At 38.2% G+C, this 15324-nt stretch overlaps 1 protein-coding gene across 1 annotated transcript in view; it reads right to left on the reverse strand.

Moving 5' to 3' along the window:
• Positions 1 to 8093: 8093 nt before the first annotated feature.
• Positions 8094 to 15324, reverse strand: part of ntrk3b (neurotrophic tyrosine kinase, receptor, type 3b) — a 203723-nt gene continuing 196492 nt past the window's right edge. Inside the window, exon 19 of the mRNA XM_088413455.1 lies at positions 8094 to 13573. Coding sequence (XP_088269581.1) covers positions 13388 to 13573 — 186 coding nt within the window. The 3' untranslated portion in view covers positions 8094 to 13387. The remainder of the gene's footprint in view (positions 13574 to 15324) is intronic.

Raw genomic sequence — 15324 nt, forward strand, 5'->3', positions numbered from 1 at the left:
GAGTGGAGCAAGTGGGTGTGTGTGAGGCAGGCAAACCCATAGGAAAAGGCCGTACAGTAGAGCTCCCCTACAACAAAATCGCGTTTGCAGCCAGAAAATTTTCACAACAGGGGACTGTCTCGGACGTAAATATAAAAATCGTGTGGTGCAATCTATAATCTGACTGAAGTTAAAAACAAAATCATCCAACATTGAAAAGAAGATAGAAAGAAATTGCCAAATCTTCATCCAGCTTTCATCCTTATTACTCTTATCCCGCCTTCAATTGTTAAACTCGGTTTAAACTTGACGCGTCCGCCAAATGACGTTATTTCGGCAACCACGTCCCTCCGCGGAATGTCCATGCGGGCCAGATTTTCCGCATTGCATACCTTCCAGAATTTCTTCAAGAGCGGAAAACATGGCGGACGAGCTATTGCTTATGGAAGTTCTCCGGCACCTACACCCCGTACGATTCGGCTGAAAAGGACTAGAGTGACCTAATTACCGTAAACAACTCCTGGTGGGCACCACGTTGGAGAGAGATAAGGAGTCTGTTAAAAAATGCCTGGAAGAATTTATTTCGTGTTGTTTGTATGCTGTAGGCTCCATTTACCGCCACCTATAGTATGGGAGGATATCATCTGACTGCGGGGGAAAGCCACACCGAGTATAAAGTGCTAAAAAATGCGTGCAGCAAGGCTGCACAAATCTTGCTGCAATTGTTAACTCCCTAAAACAAACACCGTTTTTGTGTCCTTCTTCTGCTGAAAGAAAACATGATAATCGCTCCGCTTAAATGGGTTAAGAAAAGTTGGGCACATTTGTCTCAGAGGGACATGATCAATCGAGACAGACCGTCTGTGTGTGAATGTGTGTTTGTGTGTGTCGTTTACGGTCGCCGTGTGGCTGTGTGTCATGTGAAATTGGAGAAAAGCGACTGTATTATTGGACAGCGGTGCCGCTCCCAGACGATGATGCGGCCCGGGTGATGGATCTGTTTAATGCCGGCTTTACGGCCGGCAATCCCCCCCCGTGGAGGATTTCTCACTGTCAGAGTGCTCAAAGGCAAACGTGAACCGCCGGGGAACAGCCAAACGACCCCTTCGGAAAAATGAGTGCTTCCTTGCCGAGAGCTCAAATGGCGGAGACATGCCATGCTGCCTTCACACCCTTCTTTTTTTATTATTTCTTTCAAATGCTTGACTCAATTTTCTTAGCTTTGGAAGATTCCATCAAAAGGAAAGAGAGAGTGGGCAAGGTGACAGTCTTGTTGGATTGTGACATCTGAATCCTCACTATTCTTTCATACTGTAGACCGCCTACAATAACACTCAGTAGTATGGAGTCAAGGTGAGGTGATTATGGGTTAGACAAGATTGGTTTAGGCAGTGGTGTCGAACATCTGGCCTGAGGTTTTATATATATATATATATATATATATATATATATATATATATATATATATATATATATATATATATATATATATATATATATATAATGTTAAGCCTTGTAAATGACATAATATTACTTATTTCACATTCAAATTAATGTTATTGAAAAAATGGTCTGTTTTGAGTTATGCAGTTAAGGTACTCTTTTTGTTAACAGCGTGTTTACAGGTTAGACTAACAATAAAACGCATGACAGTTAGTATAACTGTAAAGTGTGAGTAATTGCTGAAAAAGACCACTGATTATTTGCACTAATATATATATATATATATATATATATATATATATATATATATATATATATATATATATATATATATATATATATATATATATATATATATATATATATATATATATATATATATCACATTTTGTACAACTGGACAAATACAAGTCGTGCACACACAGGTGTTGAAGACGAAGTTGTAATGCAAAGAATGAGTCGTATGAAGGAAAACCTGGAGAGTGAAAGCAGAGTGAAATCTCACCTGACATCTTAATAAAAAGCAAAAGAATGCTACTGATGTTCAAACATCAATGAAGCTGTTTCATCAGCCGCAGCTTGGGAAACAGGAAGGAACGCCGCTCCCGTCTCCCGGGTGGGGCTGCCGTCTCGCCCTCACATCAAAAGCGGCCAATCAGGAGGTTGATTGCGCCTCTGCATGCATGATGTTTTGCATGTTGTTAATCAGTAATGAGTTATTTCATTCTGAAAATCAGTTTCATTTTATAAGCTTTTTTTTGCATTTAAATTTTAACAAAAAGGTTTGCGCTTAAAAGTTGATAATATATGTTCTTGCGGTCATTTTAATAAGCTACTTTTGTTGTCTTTTTTGGTTCTGTTAGTTAACCATCCGTTCATCAGTTAGCTAGTTGGTTAGTTAGTCAGTGAGAATGTTAGCTAATGAGCAAGCTAGGTAGTTAGTGAATTACCTAAATAACCCGTAAGTGATTCTGCTCATCAGTCAGTGAAGGAACGTGCTTCTGTCTAGCGCGTAGCATTAGCTTGTCGGCTAGCAGGTGGCATTATTAGCTCACTTAGCCACGCAGAGGCAATTAAAAGCGGAGCATTAGCCTGGTGGGCTAATTAAGCACATGTGGCTTAACATCATTGCCCCGCATTTAGCGCGGGCGTGAATGTTAATCGCATATTCATTATCCTATTCATCTTATACGAACGTTTAATTCCTTCTCTCTTTAGCAACATGCTAACATAAAAGCGTTCCGCAAAGGCAGGGCCTGTGACGGAGCCAATAGCGTGTTAAATGGATGTAGCCCCTCGTCGCTCGCTATATTGATGGAGCCCTTCCTCGCCTGCCGCATTGAAAGGAAGTGCTATCGGTAAAGGTCAAACGCATCAGCGAAACGAGCTCAAGCGCCGAGACGTAGTCCGTCAAAACAGGAGACGTGAGACGTGGGGGGCATAAGTAACGAGGGCTAGTCAACATTCGATGTTGACGTGGATCATTCTGTGAGAATACACTCAGAATACGAGCCAAACACATTCCGGATAACATCGGCGACAAAGCAACGAAAGCGAGACCAATCAAACCCGAGATGACCACCGTGGGGCGCTAATGAGTTTTATAAGTTTCAAGTCTGCCAGCCAAATAGTAGAACGCTTCTTGAATGAGTTGTTTTGTCACTGAGTGAGACAAGATAGTGAATGTGTGGATGTTTTCGCAGCTCACCTGAGTTCAAAGCATTTTGGAATCTGTTGTTGAAAGTCAGCTGCAGGTGAGGAATGTGCTTATGCTTGTTGCTGACAAAAGAAAGAGCTCAGCATGTCCTTATCAGCCACACAGGAAATGTTCACAGGATTTGGGGCTGGGAAGAGGATTGGCGTAATCTCGGGAAAGCCAACGGCATAGTAACTTTATAACCTGCACGCCTACAAATTGAATAGAAAAGAAGCTCAGTCACATGTTTTCAGGCTTGGCCAATCAGAGCGCGGAACAAAGGGTCTGTTTAATTAACACCTGGACGCCTGTCTCTAATTTCCCTTTGGCAGACCCAAATATGAAAAAAGTGCGTGTGTATTTGTCGTATGTGCAGAGCGAAGGGTAAGAGATTCTCGGGCATTGTGGGCCGAGGACACGCCCACTTGATTAAAAGTCACCCTTTAAGGCAACAGAACAGAAAGTCACATGGTAACAGAATGTTCACACTGTTGTCAAGTCCTAACTAGAGCTTCCATTCCGTTCTATTTTCATGATAGGCAAAGTCAACACTGAGGCACGTTAGACCTGATGTTGGTATTTTACACAATCATATGGAACAGAATGGCGGATTTAGTAAAAAAAAAGACTCCTTTGGGGATGAGCACAGCTGGAGGCTGCTCTTCTTATTTTCATGAAATGTGGCACATGAAAAGTGCACTGATCGGAAATCCTAATTTATTACAGCAAAACCTAACCATAACTTCGCCATAACGACTCCAAATCTCAAAGTGAATCATAACACAACTCAAGCATGTAACAGAAATTGACTTGAGTGAAATCTTGGAATTGAAATTAAATCGTGAAATAAAAATACTTTGCTTATATCATTATTGTAATAGCTCTTGTAAAAATTATATTTCTTGTAAAATAAAACTTACAAATCTTGTGTTTTGCTCTGAGATGGAACTCCAAAGACGAACAATTCATATGATGGTTGAATCGTCAAGCAACTTTTTCAAGTAAAGCTAGGTGAACGCTAATCTTTGTGCCACTGATTCTTCATTTTTATTTTAGCAGTTAAAAAAAAGAATCTTCAAAGTTAATGCTTTAACTTTGACTGCCCTAACTGTTATGAAAGTTAGTATATTTTTTACTTGTATTACTTGTAGACAAAAAGGTTCAGTTGACCGCTTAAATCCTTAAAAAAAACAAAAACAAGTTCATAATGTAGAGCAATTTTTTTATTTAAAGGATGTACTACAAATTACCCTTAATATAAATGCAAAACATTATATGTAATCCCCAAGTTCAGATAAAATACATATTAACCAAAAGCTTGCAAATAAATAAAACTGTTATTGGAGCTTATATTTTCTCTCTCAAGGAAGAACGTGAAACCTGACAGTTAGGAGTGCTATGTAAATTATGGGAATAATTGACAATACCATACGGGCTCTTTATAGCACCACACAAATCTGCTTAAACTTTTGTCTCAGGGAATTAGATGCTATTGATATTTATACTTTTTTCTCATTTTATGTGTGCTTGTAAAACACACTGATGAGGTTTGGTGGAGATGCATTTTTTTCCAAACAAACGAAGCAATGTGGAGATTTTTTTTTTCTTGCAGGGGGAGAACTAGAAGTTGATAATTTTCAAAATGTTGGCAGTCTTTCATTTGTCTTTACCTCGACGCCCTTCCATCATGTTTTCGACGTTTCTTGTCATTTGTCAGCAAAAAACCTAACGCCACCCCATAAATAACTGTAATGCTAGCTGATACTATTCAGGTTTCTGTTCAAAAACAAATTAACGCAATTTTTCCCAATTTGCAGTCCTTTTGTTACTCACTTTTTCTTATCCTCTTTCTTCAACGGCCCTCTGACTCCACAAAAAAAGTTTTTCTTTGACAGCAAAGCTATTGTGCTTTCCTGTCCAAATAAGCATGAATATGACAGTGACGGCTCTTATTTTGAATTATGTAAAGAGGCTTAGGAGACAAAGGCAGGCCACGGTGATGTTACTTTGCCCTCATTGCTTATTCAAGTCATCCGGGCCTGGCGCCGTAGCATTAGCATGGAGGAAGACTCGTCCTTCAGCTCGTCTTCTTCAAACACTGACTGACTAAAGGTCGCAGAATTCTGACTTGAAACGCTGTTTGGCGTCAAATTGATTTGAAAACACAATGCTGATTTGAGCCTCTGAATACTAACCTTTGGCTTCAAAACCTTTTTTGAAACTAATTCAAAACTCACACCCTTGCTTTGGCTCCCTACCCCCAGATTGAAACACTAATTTGATTTCTGAAACCCTAACCAAAGCCTGAAATCCTCATTTCGAATCGAAAACCTGCCTTAAAAAAACCCTTTTTGGCATCAAAACCCCAATTTGAAATCTGTCTTATTTAAAACCATTAACCTTTGAATCATTCATTGAAACTGGCCACTTTCTTTAAACCCTAATACTGCCTACAAACATTCATTTGAAAGTCTAACTTCACTTGAAACCTTACTTTTAATTTCCAACATGCTCATAATTAATTCATTCATGCCAAAGATGATTTTTTTTTTCCCATCTTAAGAATGTAGACATTAGTTCCGTCTGGTTCAGCTAACCTTGAACATTTAATGAACAACAAACAGGAAGGAAGACAACTCGGTTATTTTTCTCGCGAGGATGGCCGATTGGAACCTGACATTTTTAGACCTCCTTTCAGTCTTGTTACAGATCCTTTCTGCTCCTCATTTGTTCATTTGGGTTGGCCATAGGTACAAAAGCTCATCTTGCCCTAAAGGGCCCTTTGGTCGGGTCACGCCGCCTGTATCCTTTTTACAGCTAATGCATATAACACCCCAGGGAAAAACATCAAAATTGCATATACTGTACTGTACATAAATATACATGTATAGAATTAAATAACATAATAAATAAAAAATTATAAAGGAAAAATGAAATTTTATTTACCTTTGAGTGATGTTGATTTGAGCTACTTAAGGCCATAATCTCTAGCAAGGGTAGCCTAGGCTAGCCTAGCCTAACGTTCTTTGTATTTCTTGATTATCACCAGCTTTTTTTCCATCGTAATCATCGCCTTACTTCTTAACCTCTTACATCACGATCAATCTTAGGAACCATGGCTAACCAACTAAAGTTTGAATTAAGCACTAAACAGCAAAATACAAACAATATTGTAAGCACTCACACAGGATCAAGTCTTTAGCTTATCGACATTTTAGTGACGCCAGAATGCGCGGATTGATGACTCCAAAAAATAAGCCCTGCGTGCAGACAGTTTGACGCGACCAGAAAATAAGAGCGATTGCCTTAAAATGCCTGAAGAGGGAGGCAAAACAACATACAGCCAACCCCACGGGTCATGACAGTTGTTAATGCTGTAAAGCGGAAAAAATCCTGTAAAAGGGGGCCAAAAATCTTAGTATTCCACATTGGTGTGAAAAAAATGGCTGCCACTGAATAAGTAAATGAATGTTGACGAACCTCTGCGAGTTGTTTTCCATGTCGGAGGTGCGAAACGTGTCTCAGTCTCCATCAGTTCACACCAGCGGCAACAAAGTGGACACTTGAGACAAAACCACACACACATGCACTCACGCGCACACACGCAGAGCGCAGTAAGTAATTGTGAATCGATAAACAATTCCAGTAGTGTATCATAACACAGTGCTAAGTGACCTCAAGTCTCTGACCACCAAGGCGCGTCTCCATTTCCACGCTAATGGAGACCCCAGTCACACCAACCCGGACTGAAATCCTCGGGAGACTCCGCGGCTTCCATGATGGAATTCATCATTGGCGAAAATCATGTCCGCAGTGTAACGTTGTATTTTTGCATTTATACGAAGAAAAAAACAACTCCTACTTCACAGAAATTTCTATACTGTATCCTAGTCCTGAAAACTTAAAAAATGTAAAAAGCTAATCCTATCCTAAAACACGAATTTCAAATGTAATTTGTAACACTAACCCTAAACAAAAACAATAAATTAAAATCTTATTTAAAAAATAAATAAATCAAAATCATGAAAGAATAAAAAATGAAAATACTATTGTTATTTTAAATATCATAAAATACATTTTAAAGTCAAAATAACAAAAACAAATTTTGTATGATATTATTAAAAAAAAATACCCAATTTGACTTGAAATTTCAAATCCTAAAATCAAATTTGAAATCCCTTAAAAGGCGAACATTAAAAGCGAGGGAAGTCTGAATGGAATCCTGCCGCATGTTTGGCGCAGACGTTTTGGAACGAGGCTATTTCTAACACGGAAATGATGAGACCGAAAAAGGTAACAAAAAGTCATCCATCTATCGCGCAGCACACACACACACACACACACACACACGAGCGCGTGACTTGTCATGTTCATTTTTTGCAGGAAATTGTTCATACGTCAACGTGGATATATATATATATATATATATATATATATATATATATATATATATATATATATATATATATATATTAAAAACATTTGGGCTGTCAAAATGCATTAAATTGAATCTGTTTTTGGGGCAAATGCCTATAATTAAAATAGTTAAATAGGTATTATTAATCACATTATTATATTATTATGATTTATTTCAAGGATTGAAACTTGTGGCTTTATTACCCAAAATCAAAATAATTCTTGCTCTGAGTTATAAAAAAATAAAATACTCACGAAATTATTACATTTATCAAACATTTAATCTAGTTTTTAAAAGATAAATTCATGACAATCAAGCTATGCTTTGAGTAAAGTTGCTCAATTAAAAAAAAAATCAATATTTTTGTTTACTGTAATCAAAACAATTGTACATATTGGCAAAATGATGAAATTATTGTGGAAAATGTGAGCTACGTGACACAACTGGGATCTCATATCAATGTCAAAACAAAAATTTTCATTTGAACTCCATAACCTTGACCGTATGAAATCTTTCTGAATTTTTTTCCGCAAAGAGACATTTATTTTCAGGCGACTATTCATCTTAAAATCCTTATTATTTTGGACACATTCATGAACATCCCTCTGTTAACGCATGTGTAAACTTCACACACCTTCATGAGACAAAATGAGGGAAAAACAGGAAGTCGACAGATTGTTTTGAAGACATTTTCTTAAAGAGAGAGAGAGTCACATTAATACAAAGAGCTATCATGGAATACCAGTACCTTAATATACCGCAGCTGTTATACCACATTTTTATATTCTGTAACATGAGTACATGGTCAGAAGAAGCCTACATTTGCATTGCTCGAGGAGGCGGAAATAATAAAAATATAAAGTGTTCCGTTAGTTCACCCGTGAAAAGAAAGAACTCACCATGAAAGCCTGCAAATGATCACAACCTGTGTCAGAATGTCTTTGATGGTTACCACAAGAGAACGCACAAAAAAGCTTCTAGGGGAGATGATGCCGTCGATATAGCTCGCGACGCTCGTGATCCTTGCCCGAAAAGTCCATGAGGAAACGTCCGTCACACCGAAATTTCGTCACTCAGTATGTTGACATGGACGTTTCAGAGGTTAGTCCAACTTGAAACTGGATTCCAAGATGTGCAAGTCGAAACACTTCAAAAGCTTCGTGAAGCATCATACTCAATTTCGAAATTTCATCGTGGTGACATGACATTTTTGGAGGTTAGTCCAACTGCAGCTGGATTCTATGAGCAGATCTAAACACATCACCGATTGAAACTGAGTGATGCACGAATGAAGCTTCATGAAGTATCATACCAAATTTCAAAATTTCATCACCCAGTATGGTGACATGAAAATTTCAGGGGTTAGTCCAGTTGAAACTGGATTCCAAGATGTGCAAGACTAAACATATCAGCGACTGAAACAGCAATTACTAGTGATCCACAAATGATGAAGCTTCATGAAGCATCATATCAAATTCCAAAATTTCATCGCTCAGTATGTTGCCACGAAAATTTCAGAGATGAGTCCAACTGAAACTGGATTCCAAGATGTGCAAGTCTAAACACATCAGCGATTGAAACTGAGTAAATACTAGAGATGCACAAATGAAGCTTCATGAAGCATCATACCAAATTTCCAAATTTCCTCACTCAGTATGTTGACAAGACAATTTCGGAGGTTAGTCCAACTGAAACTGGATTCCAAAATGCACATATCAGCGATTGAAACTGAGTAATTACTAGCGATGCACAAATGAAGCTTTGTGAAGCATTTGTGGTATTATTTGACTCCTCGAGATGGCATTTCTGATTTAAAGGTGCTGTAGAATTTTAATACGTTTCCCCAACACTACCCTTTATCTTTAAACCAAGAGCACCATCTGGGGGGGGTAAAACAAATATCATGTGTTTCATGAAGCTTCACCTTCCAATCCTTAGTGAATACAGAAGTTGAGGGAATATAAATCAAACACATGGGCAAAATAAAGTTGTAAAACTGCAAAAAAAAAAAAAAAGGCCATAACTTTTACATAAAATTAAATTTTCAAGACCCTAGTCAAAATTGTGTTGAAGTAGAAATATTGTGGGAGTATTCTGAGAAAAAAAGTGCAAATAATGTAGGTAATATTGAATTCAAGTCACAATTGCATGATGTAATCAAATTATTTTTCAGGATTAAATTAAATTAAATTATTTTTCAAGAGATAAGTCAACGTTGGAAGTCAACACAAATGTTTTGATTCATCACAAATTCCTGAATATAAGTAGTTTTGCATTTAAAAACAAAATTAAAAAGAAAATGTATGGAATAGTCTGTCGGCTGAAAAGCTCGACTATTCAATGCTTTGATGTTTTACTCATAAATTTGAACTATTTTCATTTTTCGGTGTCCTTCCCTGTTTTCTTCTGAAAAACAGGAATTAAATCTACAAGAAAAAAGGTTCTGTAGCACAAACCAAATGTTTAAAAAAATGAAATCTAATATGCTTATATATGTCTGAAATGGTGTATTTTCTGCACTATACGGCCCAGCTAAAAGCCTTCAAATTTCTCTTTCTCTCTTTTTGAATAAACTAAACAGATTTTTGGTTGCAATTTGATTTAAAAAAAAACGTTTAGTATTAAATTGAATCTAAACACTCTTTAAATGTAATCAAGAGGTATTTTCCCCATCATCTTGATTCTTAATTTCTGATTGAAAAGTTTGACCTGTCTGATAGTTTTGTTGACATTCCCTTTAGTCCAGCTCCATCTAGTGGCTGCATAACGCAACCACAGCCACGACTGTAGCATCTATTCTATGCGCCTTATAATGCGGTGCACCTTATATATGAAAACTGTTTTAAAATAGGCAAATCATTGAAGGTGCGTCTAACAGTATTTGATTTTAATTTGCCAACGTTTACCTACTATTCCAGTTTCAAATTTTTCCTTTTTTTTGCCAAGAGGCTCTAATACGCCTTTGATTTTATGTCGTAGCGATAAGTTGGGACTAAAGTGAGCATGTAAACGTTCTGAGTGGAAAAAAAACGGCAATTTGCTGATCACTGTTAGATTGATAAAGTACCTGCTTGAGGCAGAAGTGACTGTTTTTATCAGCTTGTCGTCGCTCAAAAGGCCACGGGTGCGACGACGTGTAGCTCGCTGATAAAAGTACAAAGGGAAGAAACGTGAAGGACAAGCGACATTTTTCTTGATGAGACCGGGGAGATAAAATACTCTGCAGTTGCAGATTGACATTTAGGTGGAGGTGTAGCAGTGGGGAAAAAAAAAAAATACACGGTCAATTCGCACAGCGTCAGGTTTTCCCACATCGGAAACAGGCTGAAGCAGCGGCCTTGAAGTAAAAAGGAAAAAAATATATTTTCCAGTTCATCTGATGTTGGCTAATTAAGCGCTAATCTGGTTTGTTGAGTCCCGGCGGAGCTAGCTGGTGAGCAGCCTCATGGGGGTGACTCAAGTTTGCAAATGGCTAACTTCCTCTTCAAGTTATAGCCACAAACTTAAGACTGCTCTAAAAAGTTAGTTACTATTTTTGGGGGGGGAATTTTTTTCATAGGATGTACGATAACTTTTACAAGGTAAAGTTAAGTATACTTTCCGGAATCTTTTCAGTTCAATGTTTCCGTATTTTTTCTTGCTTCCTTTGTGCAGTATTCTGTCAAACCATTTAGAAAAATGGTCTAATTTGGACTTTAAGTGATTTTCTTAAGGGGTCGTCTTTCAATGCTTTCACAAATGATGTGAATTTCCTTTGATGTAAATATCAAAGGATTGGACAAAACAAAGCACAAGGGTTAGAAAGACAAGGAAGTTATGCTAACGGTTCCAAATGTACTTCTTTGGAGGGAGGTCAGTACAGCTAGCTAGCATGCTAGCATGTTGACTACTCTCTCATTGTCGTCTTTTTATTGTGATTTTCCAAAAAAAACCATATTTTGCGTTTTGATGAGATTTGTTTATGTTGTATAGTATTTGTTTTGTTTTGATTTTCTATTTATATGATCTGTATTTCATTACTATGAAACATTTTTTTTGGTTAGCTAACTGTTTTCACTGCGTATGTTATCGTGTGACCAATTTGTAGTTTGTTTTGGTTTTAATTTTGGATAAAATGATCTGTATTTATTTACTATTGTTTTGTTTATGGTGCGATTTGTGTTAGCTTATTGTTTTCATTGAGTATGCTTATGTGTGACCAATTTCACAACATTTACAGCAAATTGTAAGCAGCAAAGTTTGTTCTAAAGCGCTATAAAAATAAAATTGGGTTAAATATCCCTAAAATAGATGTCTACCCCTGTTTCTCCACCAAAACAGCTAAATTTCAGAGTTTTTTTTAATCCAGCCCCCAAAGCCAATTTCACTGCGCAAGATAGCCATGACAAATTTTCACTTCATAAACGAGTGAAAGACGTTTTTTGGCGGCAGTTTGATGATTCACAGAAAAACACGAAACTCGACTAACTCAGCACCACAAGGTCAGGTACAGAAAAAACCCAAAACAAAACAAAAACTCAGGCCAGGAGGCAATTTCACTAAGCAACATGACATTTGGTAGACGATTATCACGAGTAGACCCACAAAAATCTCAAAAAGCCACCCCGGAAAAAGCCACAGGAAGTCTGTCGGTTTTTGGGCGTGATGTGACAGCAAATTTCCGACTCATCATAAAACACTAAACTTCAATAACTCAGCTTCACATGGCCACATTTTGACTTTCGATCACAACCTGACAATATTCCAAAGCGCCTCCTACTGGCAGAAATGTATAAACACCGCCCCCGATGCCGCGATCGATATTTGCGCTTTTGCTTTAGCCTGTTTCCGATCCTCTCTCTTGACAGCGGTGGCTTTCCTCTTGAACATGATAGCGAGCGCCTCGGCTAACCCCCCCCCGCAAGAAAGCACAAAAGCAAAGAAAGAAAACCTTGAATTATTAAAGTGGAAAGTTTCTTCTGTGAGTTTCCTTGCAAGGTGGGGGGAAAACACCTGCAAACCAAAAATAGCTAAGTTCTTACTTGGCAACTAAAAACGACAGCGCGCGAACAGATGGGCCACAGGAATGGTTCAACTCCAAGCGAGTGTAGCAGTGAGGTGGCGTTGCGCCAAAGTCTTTTTTTGTGGCTTTAACCACCACCAATCGTCCCTCTGTTAGACATCCAGATCACAGTCACAAAAAAGGGATGTGGGGGGGAAAAAAAATTGGCAAAAAATAAGTTAACATAACTTTTGACACGTAGAACTTTACAATATGTACATTCTCTTTTTGTTTTTCCTTTTTAAATTAAAATAGACTTGTCTGTTTATCCGATCGGTCCTTCTCCCGATGCCGCCGCTGAATGTTAACCGCAACGCATTCCAGCCAATCAGAGTGCAAAGTAAGGCTTCCATCCTTTCGAAAACAGTTTAGGTCGGCGGCGTCTCGGGCAGCGCCCTGTCGGGACCTCGACAAAAAAAAAAAAAAAAAGAAAAAAGAAAAAAAAGAAATAAATATAAAATATATGTAACATTTCTATATATTCATAAAACCAAATGCCGAGATGGATTCTAACTTTTCTTATCAAACTGCGGCCCTTTTTCATCAATCTCAATGTGTTGTTTTTTTTTTTTTTTTGAGGGGAAAAGAAATGTCTTGGAACCTGTACAGCAAGTAAACAAAATGTAAAAGTGCGTATTTTTTCTTGTCTTTTTTTTACGTTTTTTTTTTTTTTTCATGTTTTATCCACTATATCCAAAAGTGTTGCAGGCACTTATGTCCTTCCCAAACATTGTAGGTGGTTTTCCTCGACAGTGACGCAGGGGGGCGGGGCGGGGAGGTCGGACCGGCTATTCCCGTACTCGATGGGTCTCTAGCCCAGGATGTCAAGATAGACGGGCGTGGCCTTCCCCATGGCGAACAGGACCTTCTGGATGTCCTTGATGTTGAGTCGCTGCTGCGGCTCCCGCTGCCAGCAGCCTAGCATGATATCGTACACCTCCTTGGGGCAAACGCGGGGCCGGTCCAGCACGCGGCCCTGCGTGATGCAGTCGATGACCTGTGTCGGGGTGGGATAAAAAAAAATCGGGATTTGAGTGACTTGGGTCGTATTCATTTTTAATCGGGATGTGTCGTATCAATCTTTGAGGGTTATATCTGCGAGAAAACGGCCCCTCGGTGTCGATTTCGACCCGATTCGGGGCCAATCCGTTTCGGGAAAGTAAAAACAGGAAATGGAAATATAGCGCGGGCTTCCAGATTAAAAGCACACATTTCTAACATCAGTCCGCTAGTTCTTTTCTTGAAAACGGGAAGGTAACAACCTTTGTTAACACAAACACCGCTAAGAGCTGAATGACGAACGGAAAACATCAAGAGGAAATACAGCGCGGCCTTCCAAATTAAAAGCAAATATATCAAAATTAGTTAACACAGGTAAGTAAACAATATAAACTGGAGCAATTCATCTTAATGTCGCTGTTTGTGACACGGATGGATTAAGACATTGGTTCGGTCTGCTTGCTTCTTTTAACGTAAACAATGTGGTGCAACCTTGGTTAATAAAAGCGCATTAAGCAACTTCCCTGGCTTCTAACACCAAAATAATTCTACATTTGCAACATCTGCTTTTACTTGAAAATGATGACTGAACCAATGACTCAATCAGTTTCAAAAAATGTGGCGAGTACAATATTAAGCTCGTGTGACGTTGCTGAATTGATGTTTAGCGGTTGTTGTTTTTTTCGCCCGATTAAACAACACTAAATCCGTTTCGGGAAGGTAAAAAGAGGAAATGGAAATATAGCGCGGGCTTCCAGATTAAAAATAAACAATATAAACTGGAGCACTTGAAGAATTCATCTTAATGTCGCTGTTTGTGAACACGGATGGATTAAGACGTTGGTTCGGTCTGCTTGCTTCTTTTAATGAAAACAATGTGGTGCAACCTTGGTTAATAAAAGCGCATTAAGCAACTTCCCTGACGTTTTTTTCCACCAATTAAACAACACTAAATAAAAAGTAACTGGTTAATAAACAGGGATTGGGGATAAACGGTTTCGCAATACACTTTAAAGCAAACCGAAATTCACCTATCGTAGAGTCGCAAACCGAAATTCGTAGTTTTTCATATAAATTTTAAGAAATACATTTAATACTCCACACGAAGCCTTCAGTCATGTTTACTTCTTAAATAGTAGCAAATTTTAGGAAAGACCCTGTAGAAATCCTAATTATGGTGAATTTTTCAGCTTCACAAATTGAAAATTATTCTCAATATTCTCCAGTTTGTGCAGAAATCTTTTATGTACCTGAAGTCGCACACTTTTCATCTAACTCTACGCTTTGCAGAACATGCGATTTTGAATGAAATAATTCCAAACAGAAATCTCGCACTTAATGTATTTCGAAAAATACAAATGATTAAAAATTCAACTTACGATTACTCCGTCGCCTCTGCGTTTGAAAATTCAATGCATTGTCAAAAACTTCATCTGCAAGGTACGGCCTGGAGTGTGTCACATGGTCTTCAGTAATGGAGTCGTACTTCGTCCAGAAACAAATTTCAACGTAATGTTTGGCCGAATATTACATTGACTGAAGTTGTTGACTCCCATTTCATTAAAACAAAGTCAGAGGGATTGCCTCGTATTTTGATACACGCAAAGTGGATCTTTATTAAGAATTGCAAAGGAGTAGCGCTAACTGCGTGGGTGGCAATTTTGAGACCTCGCTAACGGGATGACGGATTGTTGCCTTTGTTGGGCTTGTACTCCAATTAGCTACGTGAATAATTGTTGTTTTGACACT

This window comes from Hippichthys cyanospilos, chromosome 4, assembly GCF_059441005.1.
Source record: "Hippichthys cyanospilos isolate Australia breed blue-spotted pipefish chromosome 4, RoL_Hcya_1.0, whole genome shotgun sequence".
Lineage (NCBI taxonomy): Eukaryota > Metazoa > Chordata > Actinopteri > Syngnathiformes > Syngnathidae > Hippichthys > Hippichthys cyanospilos.